At 34.4% G+C, this 25,396-nt stretch overlaps 2 protein-coding genes across 2 annotated transcripts; both read right to left on the bottom strand.

Moving 5' to 3' along the window:
• Positions 1 to 1,248: 1,248 nt before the first annotated feature.
• Positions 1,249 to 2,232, bottom strand: LOC131642449 (dirigent protein 23-like). The gene has a single exon (XM_058912689.1). The coding sequence runs from the start codon at positions 2,212 to 2,214 to the stop codon at positions 1,591 to 1,593; it is 624 nt and encodes a 207-aa protein (XP_058768672.1). The 5' UTR covers positions 2,215 to 2,232; the 3' UTR covers positions 1,249 to 1,590.
• A 742-nt stretch (positions 2,233 to 2,974) lies between these two features.
• On the bottom strand, positions 2,975 to 7,587 carry LOC131642452 (probable amidase At4g34880). The gene is made up of 5 exons (XM_058912692.1): positions 6,926 to 7,587; positions 4,300 to 4,514; positions 3,910 to 4,143; positions 3,613 to 3,811; positions 2,975 to 3,515 (listed from the first exon to the last, which is right to left on the bottom strand). Exons 1-5 carry the CDS (start codon positions 7,469 to 7,471, stop codon positions 3,150 to 3,152), a joined length of 1,560 nt encoding a protein of 519 aa, XP_058768675.1. The 5' UTR covers positions 7,472 to 7,587; the 3' UTR covers positions 2,975 to 3,149.
• Positions 7,588 to 25,396: the final 17,809 nt, after the last annotated feature.

The following is a 25,396-nucleotide window of genomic DNA, read 5'->3' on the forward strand; positions in this document are numbered from 1 at the left end:
CTAATTGTTGGATAAATAAATCCAGCGTCACCCTTAGGGATTCGAATGGGCTTAACATCCCAACCCATGGCGCCTAGAGAGAGCTTACAAACCTCGCTTTAGGTGCAGCCCCTGAGGGCTCATACTATAAGGAAATAAAGTTGCGCCCTCACTAACAGCAATTGCTTTTAGCGCAGTGGTAAGCGCTTGATCCTACAAGTGGTATCAGAGCATGGTCATGGGTTCGAATCCCCCCGGCTGACACTGGGGGGGAGATTGTTGGATAAATAAATCCAGCGTCACCCTTAGGGATTCGAATGGGCTTAACATCCCAACCCATGGCGCCTAGAGAGAGCTTACAAACCTCGCTTTAGGTGCAGCCCCTGAGGGCTCATACTATAAGGAAATAAAGTTGCGCCCTCACTAACAGCAATTGCTTTTAGCGCAGTTGTAAGCGCTTGATCCTACACTAATGTATGTGAATCACCATCTTTATTTCAATGTAATTTCCATATTTCTCAATTGTTCCCTTGAAACACTTTCTTTAAGTTTCATTTACGTTTGAGTTGTCTTTTTACGTTATTGTTTACGATATTGATAATGGTTCTGTTACGATGATGGAATTCACCAAAGATGTCTTCGTTGTATATTTCCTTTAAATGTTGCAAGGTCTGTCGATTACGAGTTACCTGCAGTCGATAGCATCATTGTCTTGTGTGGAAAATTGCTTGTTCAAACTCTTTGTAGGAAACTGTTCCCCATAGAATTAGGCTTCGTGTCGAATTGGACAAGTAAATATTGGTTGCATTAGCACGTGTCTTAGGATCAACTAGTTGATCTTGCAAGTAACCCTTAATTTGTAGGCATTGGAATGACTAGCGGTTGTTTACCAATTTCTACGGTAAACATCAACCCATCAATACAACAAGAAAAAATCACGGGTCACAAAACCAACGTACAAACAAGAGACGAATTATACAAAACAAAAACTCAAAAAGGTATTCCAATTCGCCTACCAAAGAGTTCACATCACCTTATTAGCAACTAAAAACCAATCCCACTAAACCATTTTAATCATTCTCAATCCATCAAAATTGTTCGACAAACCCCATTAAAAAAGAATCATTTCCAATCCATCAAAATTGTTTAACAAACCCCATCAAAAAGAATCATTCCCACCCCTGCAAACCTCCTCAATTTCCCTTAATCCTCCCTAGCTACCTCTCTCTTAATGACGATAAAATTGGAGAAAAAAAATTAAGAAAGAAATAAAAACAACCAAGAGAATGGTCCTACATTCCTGTCATTTTCATACAATGCCAAACACATTCAAATAATACATGTTTGTTTGTTGAGAGAGATAGAGGAAAAGTTAGAGGGAAGTCCTCTTCCCTCAAGTTGGAAGATCCCAACCGGTATACAATAATATTCCAATACGTATAAAAGATAAATAACTCAGAACACGGCCAAAAAGCTGCATTCGTTTGAAGAAGAACAAAGCAAAAGTACAATAAAACATGAAACTGGATTGTGTGTGCATATTATAGAAAGGTAGACAAACTATATAGTGATTTATTTATATAGAAATAAAAGAAAAACGGTTAACTAACTCTAATGAACGAGTGTGACATTGTAGCCAACAATAGCATCACCAGTGGTTATATCAAGCCAATGAGTCTTAGCAATGGCGTAACCTCTTGCCATACGGAAAAGCCCAGTGCCACCAACAACAGGCATCTCACGAACCGGGTTCATAGCAGAGTTCTTCCCAACAAGAGCAAACGTGCTACCGTTATACGGTCCATCAACAAACGAGTAGCTCAGAGACATCAGAAGCCCGAGCTCCTGCTGACATGATGATGCATAAATACCTTGCGCCCGGCCAACGAGCTTGGATTTCGGATCAGATGTTTCTGTTAAAGGGTCATCCGCCATCCAGATGTTTCCAAACTGGGTGACGAATGACTTGGTGTTGTCTACCGGTTCGGCTACCTTAACAGCGCTCGGATTTTTCCCGCTCTGCGTGTCGTGGAAATAAAACTGAAGATTTGTTTCGGTTTCTTGGTTCTTTCTTAGAAAAGTTTTACCCCAGGTACCTGCTTTTAGTTTCAAGCTTTGAATTGGTGATGGAAGAATAACATTCAGTATAAGCATTATCACCACCACCACATTTTGTTTAGCCATCTTTGCAGGGTTGTTTTGTGTTGTGTTGTGGATTTGGTTTCTTCTAGGCATGTGTGTGGTGTATATAAATAGATTATTTCCTTTTTTTTTTTCTGTGGAGTTAGTCAATTGTGCGTTACTGTTTTTAAGATGTTAGGTATTGTTTGATGGAGAATATTTTGCACACTTTACCCAAACAAATATTTGAAATATCAAATATGGTTTAACTTTTACAACAACATTACAGCGATACTTCCACTACAGTATGTTGGCTAATTTCTTTCATAATTATGAAGTGATACTGGGGTAGTTGAACTGCTTTTAGCAACCCGGCAAAGGTTAAAGTTTTCTCGTACTATAACTCACTTTATTCAAGAGGTGAGAATTGGTGCAACAAGGAGATTTGGTTCTATTATGGAGAGAGTAAAATTGTAACTAGTCAAAAAAAGTTGGTGTAGTGGGGCTTATTCTTTCAAGATTAGATGCTTCTCATTGCACAGCCACAAGATGTTCTTGAAGGTGAAATAGAGGACCACTAGTAAGGTTGCGGTAACATAAATGGTTTTTCTATTTCAGTCGGTAAAAGTGTTGTGACCGTTGCGGTGTGAATTAATTACAATTCTTTTTCATCATAAAAACGGTGAATAACAATATCGGTATCAATACCTTCTGATACTGTTTTGTCACGATAGTTTTTGCTGTAAGACCATTTTTTAAAACCTTGTTCTAAAATAAAAATGAAAATTCTAATAAAAACTTAATGTTGATTATAATTTATAAACTCTTATAAAAATCTGATTTAATGCATCATATGGAGTGCACGTAATATGATGACACTAAATTTATGATTGGAGAGAATCTATTTTCAACATCAGATCATTAATATGATTGGAAAATTTTAGGTAAAAGATATGCATCAACGATAATGCGATGCTGTACTTTTATTAATCAAAATCAACAATCACCACAAGCCTATCAGTCAAGTAAGGTATCATCCTTAAGTTTCTTCATGTGAATGAGAAGTGAGGGGGTGGCTTTCTTGCCATGGTTGCTTGCTCAAAATCATAAGCAATCTCAATCAGTTTTGGCTCGGTTCCCTTTAACCCACCAAAACAGATCCCAAATGGCATTCCTTGGCTATCATACCCAGCTGGGACAGTGATTGCTGGATACCCTCCAATTGCTAACATTGGAGAAACATCGGAGCCTATGACCAACAATGCGTCCAATTGATTTTCTTTCATCACTCTCTCAAACCCATTTTTTGACAATTCATCCATCACCTTCAATGCCTCAATTATTTCACTTGTTTCTAAGCCACTAGTCATTTCTGATGCAATGAATAAATCTTGCCCATACTCAGTAGTTTTTTCCTGTTACAAGAAAACCATAAACAGATCACTAAGCTATCAAATTAAACAAAACAGAAAAAACACAACACAAACTAAGACATCAAACACAAATACTTACTAAACTAGGGTTGTTGGTGTTGAATTCTATAATCTCAGCTAGAGACCTCACAGGAGAATAAGTGAGCTCCTGCAGATATTTGTTGATGGACAACTTGAATTCTGAAAGTAAGATTGTCACTTCACCACTTTGGAAAAAGTCCAAAATGATGCTTAAATTTTCTACTTCCAAATTATCAACCACTGTTGCACCTCTTTCTCTTCAATTTGCACATAAAACAGACACAGTCTCAGTATTATTATAGATATAGTGTCATATCATAGTGTGATAGTGTTATGAATTATATTGTACTTTTACCTCAACACATTGAGATGGTCTTCAAAGATAGAAGTGACATTTGATCCAACCAAAAATGGATCCCTCAAAACACCTATTATCTTTCCTTTAAGCCCTTGTTTATTGAGGAATTGCTTATAACCACCTGAAGGTATAAACTTTTCCGCGGACTTTGTAGCTTCGTAATCTCTTGGGTCAAACCCAACAATTACATCAAGCACATGAACTGCATCTGAAACAGTCCTGCACATTGGCCTGTAATAAAAAATACATATAGTTAACTTAATTTATAGTTAGAACAGGTCATTTTATCTTTCACTTTTTTTGTTTCAAGTTAGTCATTTATATTAAAAAAAGTCAACAAGGTTGTTGTAACTTACTTGTAAGCACACCAAAAGATGCTGCACTTACCCAATAGTATCTTGACGAGGTGAGATTGGTATGACGCCATCTCTGCTAGTGAGTCCAACAGTGGGCTTGATTCCGACTACCGAGTTGTGGTCAGCTGGACAAATGATGGAGCCATCAGTTTCTGTCCCCAAAGAAACTGCAACCATGTTAGTTGCCACTGAAATTGCAGATCCAAAGCTAGACGCGCATGGACTTTGTGACGCCACATAAGGGTTCTGCATAACACAGCTAATCATATATGCGATATATCAAATAGATGGGGTTGAAATGTAACTCAAATAAAAGGTTTTAGATGGGTTATTTTTTGTTCAAGTAACTAGTTAGTTAATTTAGTTATGTTATCTGTTGTGCAAGTAACTAACTAAGTTGGCTATTATGGAAGTGGTGCAAAGAGGTCTGCAAGCTAACACTAATGATCCAACTTATGCTCAATGTGCTTCACATAAATAGTCTAAGAAGAAATATTTGAAGGCAATGTTTTTCTTCCATATGCTAGTTTTATCAACTTCCAGAAAATTGAAAATGCTACAAAATAAAAGTGCGCTCAGGGCATTCTTGAGATGGGTCATGCCGGTGATGACAAATTTAGAAAAGTTTGATTGCAAATATTAAAGAGATAATTCGCGTTGTTGAAAATGAAGTCCAATGAAAAAATTGTTGAGTATTTCAACCGGATCACACTAATCACTAATCAAACAAAGAGTTATGGCGATGTTTTAATTTGTCTAATCAAACTATAGTGAACAAGGTGATGTGCATTCTCTCCTCTAAACTTGATTAAATTGCATTAGCATTTGAGAAATTAAAGGATTTGTTGGTCATGGAGATTGAGGAATTGTAATGTTCATTAGAAACTCGTGAATAAAGAGTGTTGGAAAGGAACAAAGAACGCGTAATGTTCATAATAATGTTTTCCAATCCAACAAGAACATTTATGAAGTACAAACTCTGAAATGAACACTTCATACAACAGAGAAACATGTGAAAATCACGTGGCATTGAAGCCCCACACTTATATTAAAGAATTAATATTATTCATAAAAAGATATAAATCGAGCATCAAAATATTCACACGTGCGTCAATTTATTTCTTCAAAAAATTATATAACAAAATATGATTTTATTTGACCTCTCTTTATTCATTTATTATCGAAAAGGCCACAAATAGTGCAATATCAAATTTAATATTTTTAATTTCCTTTTGATCAATAATGTGTCCCAAGTGTGTACAAAGGTAGATGAAAAGTGTCCAGACAAAATATTAAACAATTTCTTTATGGACTCCATGTCTTTTTTAGAATGTGCATATTTGAAGACAACTATTTTTTGTTTAGAAAAAAATGTGACATCTATGTATATTAGAAGTTAAACTTTTTTTTTTTTTTAGAAAGAGATGTCTTCGGAGATGCATATCCAAAATATTCTAATCTTTGATCTTGAGATTTTTTGAATATGCATATCCGGAAAAACTCAATACTTATTAAAAATTAAAATTAAAGTGAATCAATATAATTAATAGTATAATTAATTATATTAATTAAAATATATTATTAAATATAAATTATTATAATTAAGATATAATAATAATATTAACCTAATAAATATTTAAATCAATACGTTATTTTTATATATAAAACTAATAAAAATATTTATCTACTATATATTTATTATTTTTTATGATACATAAAAAATCATTTCATAAACTAATTTTCAAAAACAATTTTATGGTTAAAAAAATTTATTTTATAAACAAAATTTCCAAAATAATTTTAAAGCTAAAAATTATTTTACTAACTTATATATATGAAAAATATTCTTATTATATTTCATAAGTAAATTTTGAATTATATAAAATTAAAACAAAAATCTTCTTGTAATTTTTTTAAACTAAGTGAAAATTGATTTTTTATTATAATAAATTATTAGAATAATTTTTATATTTGTGATTTTTATTTATTATTTTGAAAAACTATGTCATTCGAAATTTATATTAAAATATGAATAAAATAGTAAATAATTTTATTTTTACTTTATTTTTTTATTTTAAATTTTTTGTTGAATAATTGTTAATGAATTAATTTTTTATATAATTATAATTGTTGTGTATTAGTTATAATTTTAGTAATTATTAATATGTCAATATATAATTATCATTATTATTATTATTATTATTTATAACATATAAATTATATTAATTTAAGGTATTATAATTTGGAATTTTGGTTAATTCGGATATATTAATAAATATTTTTAATTTTTTAATTTTTTGAAATTTTAGTATTTTCGAATATGCATCTTCGAATTAACAAAAATTTCCATTTTATTTTAAATATTTTAAGAAGTATATCTCCAAAGAATATTTTGAAATTTTTAGATGGTCAAAAAAATTGTCAAAAATTATTGCAACATTGAGCTGTCCGACAAATATAATATATATGTTTGTCAATAATCTAACGCTTGTTGCAATTTCTGACACTCAGCAAAAAGATAATAAAACAAATTAAAATTAATTCATATTTTATATTTAATATGATAAGTGTCGGACTATTCACACCACAGCTGTGTTAGTGATATATGGAAATAAGTAAGTAAACTGTAAAAGAGCGTGATAGTGAAGAGTACTAACCAAAGCAGATCCACCTCTGGGGCACCAAGCTAGTCCTATCGTTTTGGTAGAACGAAACCCATACCACACTGGAAGACTAGTTTTCCCAAGTATGATAGCACCAGCATCCCTAAGCTTAGAAACCACGTGCGCATCACGTGGAACCTTCGATCCCAACAACGCATACGAACCCGCCGTAGTGTTGAGTTTATCCAACGTGGCAATACCGTCCTTAAGCAAAATAGGGATCCCATGAAGCAATGAACGGTTCTGATTTTCTCCTCTCTCAGAATCAGCCTTGTCCGCTTGATCACGTGCGTCCGGATTGACTTCCAATACAGCTCCGAGTACAGGATTGAGAGCCTCGATTTTGTTTAAATAAAACTCAACGAGTTTTCTTGAAGTGAGTTGGTTTCTGTTGAAGGCTTCTTGTATGTCTTCAATGGTTGCTTCACTGATTACAAAATCTGAATATTCATCTTTTGTTTGGTGTTTGTCTATGGATCCTTTTAATGCTGCTGCAATTAACACCACCAGACAAATGGAAATTATGGTTGTTCTTCCCATTTCAGAAATAGAAGCTGCGCACTAGTTTTTTGCGGTTCAAATTTGAGGAAGGTGTTGAGTTGAACAGGGAGTAGGTTTAATGGTTTTGAGAATGAGAAGCAAGCATGATGCCTTTGAAGAACTGCAATGCCATAAATGGAGCAGGGTGTCTAAGCCAATTATTATAGACATTTTTCTAGATATTTTTTTTAAAAAAAAAAAAACATGCTACTCCGGTCTGATTGTCTAAGCCAATTATTATAGACATTTTTCTAGATATTTTTTAAAAAAAAAACATGCTCTGATTATAAATAAGATTATAAATAAGATCGGAGGGAGTATATAATTGTATAAACAATAAAGACATTATATATATGAAAAAAATTAATTGATATTCACATAGAGCAGTTTTACACTCATGAAATTTTCTTTATTATTAAAATTATATATTTTTTATTTTAAAAATAAGCTCGAAAACACAATATTACATAATTACATAATAATCATAAAATTTATTAATTTTTATAACATTCTCTCAATTTTAAAATGTCTACATGATTTTCTTACCTATTTATCCTTTATTATATTATAATTTTTTTCAATAACTTAGACTAAATACTCTTGCACAAACATTAAATAATTATCTCTTCTAAAAATAAATTTATAATACTGTACAAATGATAAACAAATTTAATAGTTCTACTAACTTTTTAAATTTTATTAATTTTTGTAAGTCTCATGATTTAAACTAAAGAGTCTTGTACTTAGGGATGTAGATAGTACATCTTAACTTTCTAGTTAAGTTTTTTTATAGAGAACTTGAATTAAGTTAGAAACTAGCAGATGTTATAAGAAAATAAAATTTCTTTATCTCTATTAAATATAATTTAAAATAATCATTTATAATAGTTTAATATAATATAAATAAAAAATAATCAAAATTTTAAATATTAAATAATAATTGATAACTAATTTATTAAAAATTAAAATAATTTAATTTAATTTTCTCGCCATAGTAATTTTTTCATATATATATATATATATATATATATATATATATATATATATATATATATATATTTAGTCAACAAACAAAATACTTCAGAATGGTCGATTGAAATATTTGTGAGTGTAATATCATCTCTTAGATGTTTTGAATGATGTCAAAATTATATAATATGAAGTATTTGTACATTGGACCTTATCTTTTTATGTCTAGTTACAATTTCATCTTAAAAGACTTATCTAACAAGTCAGAAGTATTTGGACAAGTCAAAATTATGAATTTTCCTAAAAAAAAACTATGTTAGGAGTTGACACATCCATGTTAGAAATCGACTGACTCTGAAGCAAAATGAAAACAAAACTCTCTGCTGCAAAGGAGTCGATATATAGGCATTTGGATTCAACACACAAAATGAATGGGTCGACTCCCTAGAGCTAGGGGCCGACTCCCACTGAAAGCTATTTTGAATCAAAATCCATATCTAGGATTAGTCGATACACTGAGCTTATGAGTCGACACACAACACGAATGTGTCGACTTCCTCGACCTGTGGGTCGACTCCTACTGAAAGCTTTTTTCTTCTAAAAAAATTTCTTTTGAAGTTGACTCTTAGGCAGAAAGTGTAACACCCCGATATCCGCTGCACGCATCAACCGTGTCGGCCAACCGAGCATGTTACCGGCTTAATCAATAATCCCCTAGGTCCGCTTACCGGCTGCCCAGGAAATATTGTTTTTGTCTCCCGCGGGAATCGAACCATGTACCTAGGGGTTAAGTACATATTCATAGCAATTCCTGCTACCACTTGAGCTAGTCCGTGTTGGTTTGTGGGGTCAGTCGATCATCCCGAAAGCAGTCTGGGGCGTTACAATTGGTATCAGAGCCAGACCTCTCCCAGTACGATGTGGTTCGAGGACGAACCATGCGGAAGCTGGTGGGCATGTAATACCCGAGGCCGAAGAAGGCGAGGGGTGGTTGAGCCGCATGTAACACCTGAGGCCAATGCGGGCTAGGGTGGTCGTTGTAACAGCCCGAATTTTATTATTTGACTAATTAAATTAAATAAGGATTTATTTACTTAATTTGGACGAAGTTTGATAATTAATTGGATCGTCGGTGTTATTGAGAAACATGTTCAGATTATTAAGTGAAGTTGGAATTTATGCGGTTAATCGAAGAATTAATAAAGTGAAGCATGTAGAGAAATAATATTAGAAATAATATTATTATTGGATTTTACTTATTTAAGATAAATTCGGATTTAATTGGATTAATTGGAAAATAATATTAAGGGTAATAATATTATTTGTTGGAGCATAATCATTTATTTGACTACTATATTTTATGATTGGGCCTAATTAGTTAGGAAGTGGCATTATTTGGGTAAGCCCAATATAATAAATAAAGATAGTAAGAGAGGAAATGAGGAGTGGAAGAATCATTTAGTTCATTTTGCTGGTTTGAAGAAATAGAAGTGGAGGAGAGGAACAAGAAGAGGAAAGCTAGGGTTTTGGAGGAGAAATCAAGAGGTAAGGGGGAGAATCCATAATCATTGTGGGCTAGTATAATGGGGTGATTGGTAGATTAATGTAGTTATATTTTTGTTCATAGTGAATCTTATAAAATGAGTGTTTAACCCCTATACTAGAAATGAACACTCCTGTGTTCACATATTCGTGAAAAACGAAATGAAAAAAAAATGGAGTATGAGTCATCGAAATGACATCACCACATGGGGATGATGGTCGGAGGCAGTTGTTGCAGCCGTGGGTGTATACCGCACCGATGCTGGAAACGTGTCGTGTTTGTTTTTCTTTGTTCCTTTTAATCATGCTGTGACTGTTAGTGTTTTCTTTGCTCTTGGCCAATTAAGAATGTGGGCCATATCACTCTTTATTAAATGAACTTGTTAGTGAAATTTAACTATGAATCCAAGTGAAAATTATGAGCCACCAACCATACTGTTTTGATGACTCGCTACATCCCCTAGCTAGAAATACATGATGACTCAAACCATTACTTGTTATTTAATAACACCACTGTTTCTTGTTCTGGCCAATGGAAGGACCCGGAAATAAATCACTTGCTTTTGATGAATATACTGATACCACATACTTTTATTTCACAGTGAAGTACCATTGGCCAATTGAAAGAAAAAGAATACCCTTGTAATATTGTCTGCACTATAGCGCCACACTTGATAGAGTTAATTATATGGTACACACTTGATAGAATTAATTATATGGTACACACTTGATAGAATTAATTATATGAACACCACTTGATAGATTTCCTTTTTGCTGTAGCATATTACATGAAGAATGAGAATAAACTCATCTTTCCATTGCCCTGTTTCGGTTTGTTTGCTTTTTAGAAGCATGATGTACCCATTTTTTTCTTAGCCATAAAACCAAAAAAAAAAACGTGGACATGCCATCATCACTTAATGTACCATTGTATCACTTCCCTAACTGTAGCACTTTGGAATTTTGTAGGAGCAAGTGTAGTAACTACACACTAGGTAATCATTAATTCAATGAAAATGTAGGTTGTCCTCACAATTCATTAATTGGGAATATATATATATAATATGCACATATATGTTTAGACTAGTTAGTAAGTGAGCATGTGTGAAATGGAATTGATTTCTTAGTAAACTAAAATACCCTCATAAGGTTAGTAATTGGTTTTAATTCTATTATGGTCCTATAATTAAAAATTAGAAATAGTTAGATGATAAAAAATACTAATGTCTTGTTGGTTTAATATGAAAGTGAGTAAACCATATGAAATTGACAAACTGTGAGTTAGCATATGATAATGTTAATTAATAGTGTTAAATGGAATGGTGGATTGAAATTGAGTGTTGACTATTATATGTGAATAATGCTTATGTGATGAGAATGTTGTGTACAATATTGTGTAATAATTCTTTGAGTGAATTATTGAGATATGCTAAATATTAAGATGGTAGAGATGATCTTAATTGCATGTGTTGATTAACATTATACATACATTCATATCATGGATGCCTTGAAACAAAGGTGGTTTGCTTTGAAACATAAGCGAGGCTTAGATTCTAAAGTGAATCGGAAGCGGTAAACTATATGTTTACGTTTGGTGGGCTTTGGTCTTGTCCGGATCGGAAGCGTGGCTTGGATTCTAGATATTGAATCGGAAAGCGGTGAAACTTTGGGTTCACAATTCGGTACCGCATGCATAGTGTCACATATTTTGCATTGAGTCACATTAAAATTATGCGATAATTGAATATGTGAAGTTGATGTAGTTGTGATACGTGTATGAGTTTGATAATTGAAACGAGTGAGGTTTGAATACATACTTGGTTAAATGTGTGAATATGTGATAATTATGGTTATGTGCATAATTGGAAATATAGTATTGAAATTGAAATAGTATACTCTATGTACTTGTCGAATGCTTAATACATGTGAATATATTTATTAGTATTATTTTACATGATTAGGCATGGTGTAATAAATTCCTATAATTGTTGATTTAACCATTGTATCTTATTATACTTCTCCATAATGATTCGTATTCTCACCCTTCTGTTTTAATGTTGCCCTCGTTTGGCGACATGCAGGTTCTGGAGTTAGTAGCTCGCGTGTGATCTTAGTCGGAGTTTCTTCCGAGTTATGTGGAGATTAGGTAGTGAGTCGATGCTCTGGTCATGTAACACTGGGTAGACTAGTTATTTGAACTCATGTTTCTATTCGGTTATGTATTACGTTTGATTTGAGAACCTGTCATGTTACTACTTGTTGTTTGATAGGCTCTTAAGCCAAATATTCTGAATTATGTTTTAATTTATGTTGATATGACTATTGAGACTTGATCATGGTATGGGACATGGATCTTTTTATGAAACACATGAGTATTTAGTAGTTTCCGCTGTGAATGCATATTCTAGATAAAATATGATTAATTGAGAAGTATTATTTGAAATGACCAGGTGTATCAAATATTGTAAGTAAATGCTGTCGGTTTTTAACGGTTTTTAGTTTTTGAAAACATCGATGTGACGCCCTTTTGTTATATGCATGCTTATTCTCTGATTATATGCTTATTTATTTTGGGGTATAAAAGGGGTGTTACATTAGTGGTATCAGAGCATGGTCGACCAGTTGGTCAAGGTTATTAATGTCTTTTATCCTGTTGTATTTGATTCATGTATCTGACACGATCGATACTGTTTCGTCTGGTTGTTTGGTTGTTTAGGACGATGGCTGCAGGAAGGAATCTTGACATTAATGTTGAGGTAATGATGAGGTGGACTGGTGCGATTTGATAAGCGCCGCAAGAGAATGTCGGTTATGGAAGAAAGGATGAGTTCCGTGTTTTTGGAGACTTTCAAAGGTGCAACCCGCCGATCTTTGAAGGAGGGTATGAACCGGACAAAGCGCACGCATGGATGAGAGAAATTGAGAAGATCTTTCAAATCGTGAGTTGTACTGATGTACAGAAGGTACAGTTTGGTACTCACATGCTGACAAAAGAAGCTGACGTTTAGTGGAGTAATATTGGTGAAGATTTGAAAGAGAAGTTATTGAAGTTACTTGGAATCTTTTCCGTGATGCATTTTTGGGAAATTATTTTCCAGAAGATATGCGTAGAAAGAAAGAAGTGAGGTTTCTACAGTTGAAACGAGGAGAAGAACAGTTCTGTGGGAAATCGTATGATGACATGAGGGAACAATCTGGTCTGGGCAAGAAGCCATGTGGGGGAGGAGCTTCTACTCTGATTAAGTGCTACAGGTGTGGCGAGACGGGTCACAAAACTGTTGATTGTGGAGTGGGCTCGAGTAGGATTTGCTACAGTTGTGGTGAGCAAGGACACAATTGTGCCATGTGCGATAAGCCAAAGAAGGAGCAATGCGAAAGGAAAAGTGTCTGCGTTGTCTGGTGCTGAGACTAATACTAAGGATAAGTTAATCGGAGGTACATACTTTATTATTGATAATGGTGCAACGCATTATTTTATTTTTTGGATTGTGCTATAAAATTGGATCATGTTCTATCTGTTATGCATGGAAGGGTAGTTACTGATACAACTGTTGTGGCTTTGTTTCTATTTCTTTTACGTGTTTGAATTATTCGTTGATCATCTTTGATAGAGATTTTGAGAATTGATGTAATTTGTTTTCTGTTAGACCAAGTTGATGAATTTAGGTATGAACTGTTTGGAGTTGAATCAAGTAATTGTAACTTTAAGGGGGATTTTGAATCTTGGTGTTTAAGTGATTTCGAGTATGAGTTATGAAGGAACACTATTATAGTTAGTAACGGTAGTTTATGTTTCATTATGATTGTCGATTGTCTATTGACAAATTGAGGACTTGATCACCCTTAATCTATTGTTGATAGGAGACGATATCGTATTGAACGAGATAGACGTGTCTTACTAACTTGGTAGCGTGTAAAGCGACCAAGGAGAAGTTGAAGAGCAGATTTGAGGAGTTGTTGAGAAGAGGTTCATTGCCTGAGTGTATAGTTGTAGAGTTACGCTTGTTTGTCGAGTAAGAAGAAGGAAGGTTCTATGAGGTAATGTTTCTTGAGGATATTTGATTCTAAGAGCAACGATGATCATGTTGAACATTTAAGGATTGGATTATCGGTGCTGAAAGAGAAGAAGGTTATGTAAAGCTTTCTGAGTATGAGTTTTGGTTGGAAGGAGTGAATTTTTTTCTTGGATATGGGATTTCGAGTTGAGGTGTGTTGATGCAGATATCGAGTAGTGGTAGACTATGCTTCAAGGTAACTTAAAGTACATAAGAGAGATTATTCGATGTATGTATTGGAGTTGGTTGCCTTTGTGTTTGCTTTGGAATGTAAGAGGCATTGTTTGTGTGGATCAAAGTTTGATGTGTTGAGTGATCACAAGAGTTGAATATGAGGTAAACAAGACGAGTAGAATTTCGAAGGATTTTAATCTTTGGTTTGAATTACCATCCTGTAAAAGTGAAGGTTGTGGCCAATGCATTGAGTAGGAAATAATTTTATAAGTTATATTAAGGATTCAAGAATTAGAAATCGTTGGAACGATTTAGAGGGTTGGGTTTGGTTGTGAAGCGACGTCTTCATGTGTTAAGTTGGTATGTTGAAGCCTACTTGTGATATTTTGACAAGATTAGAGAAAGTTAGAAATCGGATTTGCAATTGGTTGACAAGATGATATTGAGTAATCAAGGAAAAAGTGATAACTTTTAGATTGTCGAGGATGGTGTCATGAGATGTTGTGATCGAGTTTGTATTCCTGATGGTTTGAATTCGGACAAAGAGAATTTGTGGATGAGGAACATCGTAATGAATTGAGTATTAATCATGGTGTTAATGATTTATCGAGATTTGAGGAAATGTGTAGTGGTAAAGTATGAAGAGGGATATACCGGAATTATGTATTTGAGTTGGATTTGTCAGGAACCGTTTCATTTGGTGTAACATTTATCTATTTTCGAGTGGAAGTTAGATAGTATCTCTATGGATTTTATTTCGAGATTTCCGAGGCATCGAGTAATTGTGAAGTGAGTTGGGTCTGTGTGGATAGTTGACGAAATATGCTCGTTTTATTCCGATGAAGATGGATTATTCGATGAAGAGACTTGCTAAGTTGTGCATCGAAAGGATTATGTGTTGCATGGTATTTTCTTCGGATGTTGAAATGATATCTTTTGAAGCTTTGTGTGGTCGTAAGTGTATAACGTCTTGTATCGGTATGAATCGAGAGAGGGAGTGGATGTGGTTTTGGTGTTGAGATGGTTGTGTCGACTGAATTTTCGAGGACGAAAATATTTTAAGTGGGGGAGAGTTGTAACAGCCCGAATTTTATTATTTGACTAATTAAATTAAATAAGGATTTATTTACTTAATTTGGACGAAGTTTGATAATTAATTGGATCGTCGGTGTTATTGAGAAACATGTTCAGATTATTAAGTGAAGTTGGAATTTATGCGGTTAATCGAAGAATTAATAAAGTGAAGCATGTAGAGAAATAATATTAGAAATAATATTATTATTGGATTTTACTTATTTAAGATAAATTCGGATTTAATTGGATTAATTGGAAAATAATATTAAGGGTAATAATATTATTTGTTGGAGCATAATCATTTATTTGACTACTATATTTTATGATTGGGCCTAATTAGTTAGGAAGTGGTATTATTTGGGTAAGCCCAATATAATAAATAAAGATAGTAAGAGAGGAAATGAGGAGTGGAAGAATCATTTAGTTCATTTTGCTGGTTTGAAGAAATAGAAGTGGAGGAGAGGAACAAGAAGAGGAAAGCTAGGGTTTTGGAGGAGAAATCAAGAGGTAAGGGGGAGAATCCATAATCATTGTGGGCTAGTATAATGGGGTGATTGGTAGATTAATGTAGTTATATTTTTGTTCATAGTGAATCTTATAAAATGAGTGTTTAACCCCTATACTAGAAATGAACACTCCTGTGTTCACATATTCGTGAAAAACGAAATGAAAAAAAAATGGAGTATGAGTCATCGAAATGACATCACCACATGGGGATGATGGTCGGAGGCAGTTGTTGCAGCCGTGGGTGTATACCGCACCGATGCTGGAAACGTGTCGTGTTTGTTTTTCTTTGTTCCTTTTAATCATGCTGTGACTGTTAGTGTTTTCTTTGCTCTTGGCCAATTAAGAATGTGGGCCATATCACTCTTTATTAAATGAACTTGTTAGTGAAATTTAACTATGAATCCAAGTGAAAATTATGAGCCACCAACCATACTGTTTTGATGACTCGCTACATCCCCTAGCTAGAAATACATGATGACTCAAACCATTACTTGTTATTTAATAACACCACTGTTTCTTGTTCTGGCCAATGGAAGGACCCGGAAATAAATCACTTGCTTTTGATGAATATACTGATACCACATACTTTTATTTCACAGTGAAGTACCATTGGCCAATTGAAAGAAAAAGAATACCCTTGTAATATTGTCTGCACTATAGCGCCACACTTGATAGAGTTAATTATATGGTACACACTTGATAGAATTAATTATATGGTACACACTTGATAGAATTAATTATATAAACACCACTTGATAGATTTCCTTTTTGCTGTAGCATATTACATGAAGAATGAGAATAAACTCATCTTTCCATTGCCCTGTTTCGGTTTGTTTGCTTTTTAGAAGCATGATGTACCCATTTTTTTCTTAGCCATAAAACCAAAAAAAAAAACGTGGACATGCCATCATCACTTAATGTACCATTGTATCACTTCCCTAACTGTAGCACTTTGGAATTTTGTAGGAGCAAGTGTAGTAACTACACACTAGGTAATCATTAATTCAATGAAAATGTAGGTTGTCCTCACAATTCATTAATTGGGAATATATATATATATAATATGCACATATATGTTTAGACTAGTTAGTAAGTGAGCATGTGTGAAATGGAATTGATTTCTTAGTAAACTAAAATACCCTCATAAGGTTAGTAATTGGTTTTAATTCTATTATGGTCCTATAATTAAAAATTAGAAATAGTTAGATGATAAAAAATACTAATGTCTTGTTGGTTTAATATGAAAGTGAGTAAACCATATGAAATTGACAAACTGTGAGTTAGCATATGATAATGTTAATTAATAGTGTTAAATGGAATGGTGGATTGAAATTGAGTGTTGACTATTATATGTGAATAATGCTTATGTGATGAGAATGTTGTGTACAATATTGTGTAATAATTCTTTGAGTGAATTATTGAGATATGCTAAATATTAAGATGGTAGAGATGATCTTAATTGCATGTGTTGATTAACATTATACATACATTCATATCATGGATGCCTTGAAACAAAGGTGGTTTGCTTTGAAACATAAGCGAGGCTTAGATTCTAAAGTGAATCGGAAGCGGTAAACTATATGTTTACGTTTGGTGGGCTTTGGTCTTGTCCGGATCGGAAGCGTGGCTTGGATTCTAGATATTGAATCGGAAAGCGGTGAAACTTTGGGTTCACAATTCGGTACCGCATGCATAGTGTCACATATTTTGCATTGAGTCACATTAAAATTATGCGATAATTGAATATGTGAAGTTGATGTAGTTGTGATACGTGTATGAGTTTAATAATTGAAACGAGTGAGGTTTGAATACATACTTGGTTAAATGTGTGAATATGTGATAATTATGGTTATGTGCATAATTGGAAATATAGTATTGAAATTGAAATAGTATACTCTATGTACTTGTCGAATGCTTAATATATGTGAATATATTGATTAGTATTATTTTACATGATTAGGCATGGTGTAATAAATTCCTATAATTGTTGATTTAACCATTGTATCTTATTATACTTCTCCATAATGATTCGTATTCTCACCCTTCTGTTTTAATGTTGCCCTCGTTTGGCGACATGCAGGTTCTGGAGTTAGTAGCTCGCGTGTGATCTTAGTCGGAGTTTCTTCCGAGTTATGTGGAGATTAGGTAGTGAGTCGATGCTCTGGTCATGTAACACTGGGTAGACTAGTTATTTGAACTCATGTTTCTATTCGGTTATGTATTACGTTTGATTTGAGAACCTGTCATGTTACTACTTGTTGTTTGATAGGCTCTTAAGCCAAATATTCTGAATTATGTTTTAATTTATGTTGATATGACTATTGAGACTTGATCATGGTATGGGACATGGATCTTTTTATGAAACACATGAGTATTTAGTAGTTTCCGCTGTGAATGCATATTCTAGATAAAATATGATTAATTGAGAAGTATTATTTGAAATGACCAGGTGTATCAAATATTGTAAGTAAATGCTGTCGGTTTTTAACGGTTTTTAGTTTTTGAAAACATCGATGTGACGCCCTTTTGTTATATGCATGCTTATTCTCTGATTATATGCTTATTTATTTTGGGGTATAAAAGGGGTGTTACAGTCGTCACATCAGAATGAGAGGGATCCTGAAGCTGTGCAGATATGGGACTGCATGGTTGAAGGAAAACATATAAGGATTGATGGGTACTACCTATACCAACAAGATGCATCTTCTTTTCGGTAGCTCATTCCATAAGAACTCCACAGTTAAGCGTGCTTGACTTGGAGTAGTATTGGGATGGGTGACCTTCTGGGAAGTTTCCCAGAAAGCGTGCGAGTGAGGTCAAAGCATGCTGAAAAGACCCGTGTTGGTTTGTGGGGTTAGTCGATCATCCTGAAAGCAGTCTGGGGCGTTACAGCAAGATTTTACTCCCTGGCAGTATGAGTCGATTCCCTATGCGAATGGGTTAATATATTGTGACTTAAAATTGTCCAAATTTGCATACATACAACAACTACACATAATCAATTTTGTTGTGTAATCAAGAGATAGTTTGATAAGGTCCAATTAGGTTTTTTTGTAATCAATTGGGTTAGAAATTCTTTGGAGGTTTCAAGATAAATCCAGCAGGGGTTTTCCTCCAAGATCAAGGATTGATTTGGGAATTTTGTATAAGTCTTTGCAATTTGGATTCAACCAAGTGAAAGTTTTGAAGAACGGAGATTTTGTCAAAGGAGTAACGAAAAATAGAAGATCAATTGAAAGACTTGGGACAAAATTTCGTGATACAGATAGTAGTGTAAATACACATTGGGTATGTGAAGGTTGTTCAATATCGGTGAACGGATGGGTATTCTTAATTAACCTTGTATGTCTTCCATTCAAGAAGATCAATGTTTGGGGATGGATTGACTCTTCGTCAATTTGGGTGTACATTGGATGCAAAGAAAAAAATCAATCTTTATTCAAACTGATGAAGTCAATCCTGAAGATGTGGTGTCCACTCTTTTAGAAGATACGATCAATATGGTTAATGAGTTATTCGAGCGAGATCATGTTTTTCTCTTACTTCTCACTAAAGATTCGAGGAAAGAGATGAATGTCTCACAAGTTTCCATAATCTATGAATTTTTAGAAGTCTTCCATAAAGAAAAGTGGAATTTTTCATTGATATAGTCCCAAGAACTGCTCTGATTTATATTGCCCTATATCGTATGTCACCCATCAAACTCACTGAGTTGAAAGGTTAGTTGGAAGAATTGTTGGAAAAACATTGTATCCGCCTGAGTGTGTCTCCGTGGGGAGCACCTATTAAGGGTGTTCAAAAATATGGTTAATTGAATGGCATACTTAAACTGAACTGCATTGCACCATAAAAAAACTCCACCATCTAAATGGTTAATGAACATAACCATTTAATTTAAACAATTCAAATTCAGTTTAAAATTGGTTCAGAACCAGTTTCATTTTATAAACTGTTTTAATTATAAGAAAAAATGATATTTTTTTCAAATTTTTTTAAAAAAATATTAAAATAAAAAATCGAAAATAACCAAAATATTTTCCAAAAGAACAAAAAAAATTTGTGAAAAATAATTTTTTCCCCTGAAAATATTTTTCTTTTAGAAAATTTGCCATTGAAGAGTGTTCTGTTTTAAAAGAGACCACAAATATGGACTATCCTATTATATAGTTAATGTTTCTTCTTGAAATAAAAGAACTATCTTCAGTTATACTTATTCGTGCTAATTTGTCTCTAGATTTATGATAATGAATTGATTCTTCAAAAGATCAAATATAATTTCGTGATTATAGTTTCAAATTCCATTCCTAGAGTTTTAATATTAAGATTCACATTTTCTAACCTTTTCCTAATACATATTCTAATCATTATCCAAATAAGGGATCTTGTTAGAATTGATGGAAGCTCAACTTTTACATGTTAAATACAAACAATTCAATAAAGAAATTGCCAAAAAAATAGTTTTTTTGGGAAATAAAAAAATGTTTTTTTTAATATACAAATTTTAATTTTTTTATGAAATTATAAAAATTTGATTTAAAAGAGTTTAAAATATAAAATTGATTTAATATTGCAAACTGATAATAAACTAATTTATAAATATAAACCGGTTCTAGAATAATTTTAAATTGAATTGAAACCATTTTAACAATTAATTGAATTTTTATTGAAGTGATTATTGCAAATTGAACCAAACCATAAATGTGGTTTGGTTCAATGCAGTTCATAAACCATGAACATCCCTAGCATCAGTTTTGTTGGTAAAGAAGAATGATGGTTGGATGCATTGGTGCATTGACTAATGAGTCTGTCGCCTTCATAGATTACATGAATAGGATTTTCCAGCCTTACTTGGATCAGTTCGTTGTAATATTTATAGATGACATCCTCATCTACTCCTGTTCTTCACAAGAGGTCAAGAGCACGCAAAGTATTTGAAAATTGTCCTATCGGTGTTGAGGGAAAATCAACTTTTTCCAAGCATAGTAAGTGAGAGTTTTGGATTACCGAAGTTAAATTCCTTGGCAACGTCATATCTCAAGGAGGTGTGGAACTGGACCCGTCGAAGGTAAAAGCAAGGATCAATTGGAAACGACCAAAGAGTGTCTCAAAAGTCATAAGCTTTTTAGGCATAGCCCGATATTATCAGAGATTCATCCAAGGGTTTTCTCAGCTAACATTACCGATGACTAGACTTACCCATAAGGAAATTCCTTTTAGATGGGACAAGGAGTGTGAACATAGCTTTGTTAAATTAAAGAAGAAGTTAACCATTGCTCCCGTCTTAATAATTCTGAATTCTAAAAAGTCGTATGAAATATTTTGTGACGCCTCAAAGAAAGGGTTAGGCGAAGTTCTAATGCATAATAGATAGGTTGTGGCATATGTGTCCCGACATTTAAGGCAGCATGAGGAGAACTATCTGGCACATGATCTCGAGTTAGATGCCATAGTGTTTGCACTAAAGGTATGACGCCATTATTTTCATGAAGTTCATTTTGAAATGTTTAGCGATCATAAAAGCTTTAAGTACCTCTTTGATAAAAAGGAGTTGAACATGCGACAGATGAGGTGGATGGAATATCTTAAGGATTATGATTTTGAGTGCATGTCTCATCCAGGAAAGGCAAATAAAGTAGCACCTGCATTGAGCCGGAAAGAAATGCACACAGCTGAATTAATGATTCTAAAGCATGATTTGTTAACGAAGTTTCATATTCTTAAACTTCAGTTCATGTGGACTTATTAGAACGGGGTGATAATGTGCAACCTAATCATCACGTGTGATTTGAGAGAAAGGACTCATTTTATCCAATTTACCGATGTAGAGTTGCAATCTAAGATTGGACAACCAGGTTTTTCTCAAGCCGCAAATAGAGTTCATCTTTTTAACCAACATGTGTGTATCCCGAATGATGCAGACTTAATGAAAGTAATTTTGGAGGAAGCATACAAAAGTAAGTTTACCATTCTCTCAGGTTCGTTCAAAATGTACCAAGATCTAAAGAGGAATTATTAGTGGCTTGGGATTAAGAATAATATTGTTGACTATATAACAGGTTGTGTTGTGTATCAACAAGTAAAGATCGAGCATCAGAGGGTAGGTGGACTATTGCAAGCGTTAGAAATTCTAGAATTGAAATAGGAGAGTATTTCCATGAAGTTCATTATGCAATTTCCGTGTATTATAGATGAACACAACTCAATTTGGGTGATTGTAGACTGAATAACTAAATAACCCACTTCTTGGTCGCAAAAACCAAGTACAAGGTGATCCATCTAGCAGAGATATTTATTGCAAAAATTGTGAAGTTGCATGTTGTTCCTTCAATAATGGAAATGGGAGAGTATTTCCATTAACTTCACAGTGGCATTACCGTGTACCCTAGGTGGACATGACTCAATTTGGGTGATTGTAAACCGATTAACTAAATTAGCCCGCTTCTTGGCCGTGAAAACCACGCACAAGGTGATTTATGTCTTTGCTGCTTCTTTGTCAAAAGGAGCATCAAATACATATATAGGAGGTGTAAGAATTCCTTTTTCATAATGTAAATGAGGGTGAAACCTGAGTCTATTTTCTTATACCAAAAATTCATTAACAATTGATTCAGCATTGGGAAGAGGAGTACGATTTAAAAGATCCCTACACTGACATTCAAAATCATCACGAAGAGCCATAAAAAAATTGAATCAAACGTTGTTCTTCTCTTTGGTCAATGTATACTTTGACAAATTTTAATTCAACTGAATCTATAAGAGCCAATTGATCTCACAAATTAGTAATAGCCAAATAAAATTCCTGGATGCTAATATCATGAAAATTTCTTAACCCACCTCCTAACCTTCTTAGTGACCTCTGGCGAATTTACGAAAATACCCCTTGTTTCGGAAGTTCATTTCCGAAAACGTACTTTTATTGAAAAAAAAAAGGTGTTTTCGGAAATGAATCTCCGAAAAGGTGAATATTTTAATGAAAAATATTGATTTCGGAGATGCATCTCCGAAATAAGGTTAATTTTCAGAAAATTGGTGAATTCGGAAGTTCATCTCCGAATTCACCCCCTTGGAGGAATTCGGAAATGAACTTCCGAAATAAGGTCTGGACAGAAGAAAAATAACAAACAAGAACGATTCGCTTTATTTAATCGGATGAAGATTACATCGATCACATTACATAAGATTAAAGTTACATATTGTTAAACACGGGTAGGTGAGGATGAGTCAACATTTTGATAACGTCGACCCCCGATCTTTGAAGTTTCGCGTCCAATTCGATCGGACCCTTCGAAGAAAATCGGTCGAACGTTGTCCACATAACCGCTAAATCTTCGTCGTTCTTGATCTCAAAAGGTGTGAATTCAATGCCTCCCTCGTCGTTAACCGATGGCGAGCGGTACTCGAGCTTGACAACCTTTCGATTTTCGGGATATTGCAATAGCGTGTGGAGCGACGTTATCAACTTTATAAACGGCGTGTCGCGCGAGAAGCAAAATTGGAACGGCATCGGGTAGCCGGTGGTGAAGTAGACGAATGCTAGGTGGGGGTAGGTTTGTGTCATTTGTGTTTCTAGGTGTGAAGAGGATGAAGAAGAGTGGGTTATATTTATAGACTTATTGGAGTAATAATGGCCCAACAAACCTTATCTTGCATTCAGTGGATGTTTCGGAAATGAACTTCCGAAAATTGGAGGCAGGATAGTATATTTCGGAAGTTCATTTCCGAATTATGCAGAAACAGACATAAATTTTGCATTTTGTTGATTGCTTAGTGTTTTGTGTATAAATTGCAAAAGGAATTCATAATAGACATAAATTAGACAATGATGACATAAAACATACTTATATTATATATGTATTGAATCGGTCCGATTTTACATGATAAACAACAATACATACAAAAATGGTCATTACAAACAAAAAACGATCCGGAACAAACTGAAATTCACCGAACCAATCGGTGGATCCTAAGTCCAAAATAGGTACGTTCTTCGACTGCTCTCTATTTTGCTCGCGCTCTTGGCTCATCATTTCTTTAAACTCCGCCATTCTTGAAACGAACGGATTCGGCCAAGTCTCCGCCTCATTTGAACGATGTGCTGTCCATTGACAAGAAGTAGCCGGTATAGGACACCCCGGTTTCAAAAACACTTGGACGAAGTGCTGCGATCGTAGATACCCGATGCATATGATGCGGCTCGACGCGTCCAACGGCGGTCGACTATGAAGTGGAAAGAAAGTCTCACTTAGTCCAAACCTCGTCAAATTGACACACACCATATCATATGCACTTGCTATTAGATGACCCATCTCGGGAATGACATCCACTTTGAAACCGGAGCGATACCGGTAAGTGATGGAACAAGTGAATCATGAATTTTCGCAAACTTTTCTTGATTTTCATATAGTCGGCCGTATATGTCCCGATACGAAGTCAACTCCGCAATGAGTTCCCGTCGGACTAAAGTGTGATTATTTTCCACAATTGCCGTCGCCTCCAACATCAACGATGTTATCGATATATTTGTGCATAAAAAGTGGCATCTCATCAATGTAGACAATCGGTGATTTTTTTATCGGCGGTGTGCGAGGTGGCTTCGAAATACGGGCTCCTTTGTTACCACTACACTTGGACTTCGGTGTTGGTGAATCCGGGAATGATGCATCAACATGTTCAAATTAGGAAGGAGATCGTTTTGTTGATGTGTCTTCTTGTGTAAATTTGGACTTTTTCGGTGCACCTTTCGTTTTAACCGGTTGAGATGGCGGTTTCAAATCGGTGGTCTCCGGAAATACAATCTTTCGCAATTGTTTTTTTATGTGCATTGTCGTGGTGTCATTCGCTTTAGCAAACTTCTCCATTATCATTAATGACAAAAAGTCTTAATGGAACCACACAAAGACCTAAAGTGTACCAATTTCTTGGTATACACATCTTCGGAGTATGCATCTAAAATTTCCCTCCATGCCACCATTATCCTCTCAACCACAACATCGGCTCTGATAACTTTACCGTTTTCATCAGGCCGGTCTTTTGTCCCAACGGCGGGTTTCAACTTACTTCTCACGTTGCAAGTTATGTGATACCGACAAAGTAACGCGGTCGATGTCGGGAAGACAGTATCAACCGCATTCATCAAAGCATTGTCCCAGTCGGTCACAGTGACTTTTGGCATAACATTTTGATCAACCAACAAAGACTTGCATATTCCCAAAGCCCATGTAAAGTTTTCTTCTTTTTCACACTCCAAAAAAGCAAACCCGACCGAATAAGTCTTGCCCGTCGAGGTGACACCGACGATCTCTAGAAGAGGAAGCCTATACTTGTTTGTCTTGTACGTCGAATCCATGACAATAATGGTTGGAAATGTGTTGAACAATTTGATACTTTCGGGATGAGTCCAAAAAATATCACGCACCGTAACTTTGTCCTCGGACGTTCGGAAGCTTGACACATATTTTTTATCACCTAATAGTTTCAAAAGTTGTTGCATTTCCGACCGAGGGCCCATTTTCAAAACCTTGAGATTGTGTCGTTCATTGTAAACTTGCTTGATATTTGAAACGCTATCTGGTTTTTTACGCTTCAAATCGGCAAGTATGCTGCG

The sequence above is a fragment of the Vicia villosa genome, unplaced genomic scaffold (genome assembly GCF_029867415.1).
Source record: "Vicia villosa cultivar HV-30 ecotype Madison, WI unplaced genomic scaffold, Vvil1.0 ctg.005034F_1_1, whole genome shotgun sequence".
Lineage (NCBI taxonomy): Eukaryota > Viridiplantae > Streptophyta > Magnoliopsida > Fabales > Fabaceae > Vicia > Vicia villosa.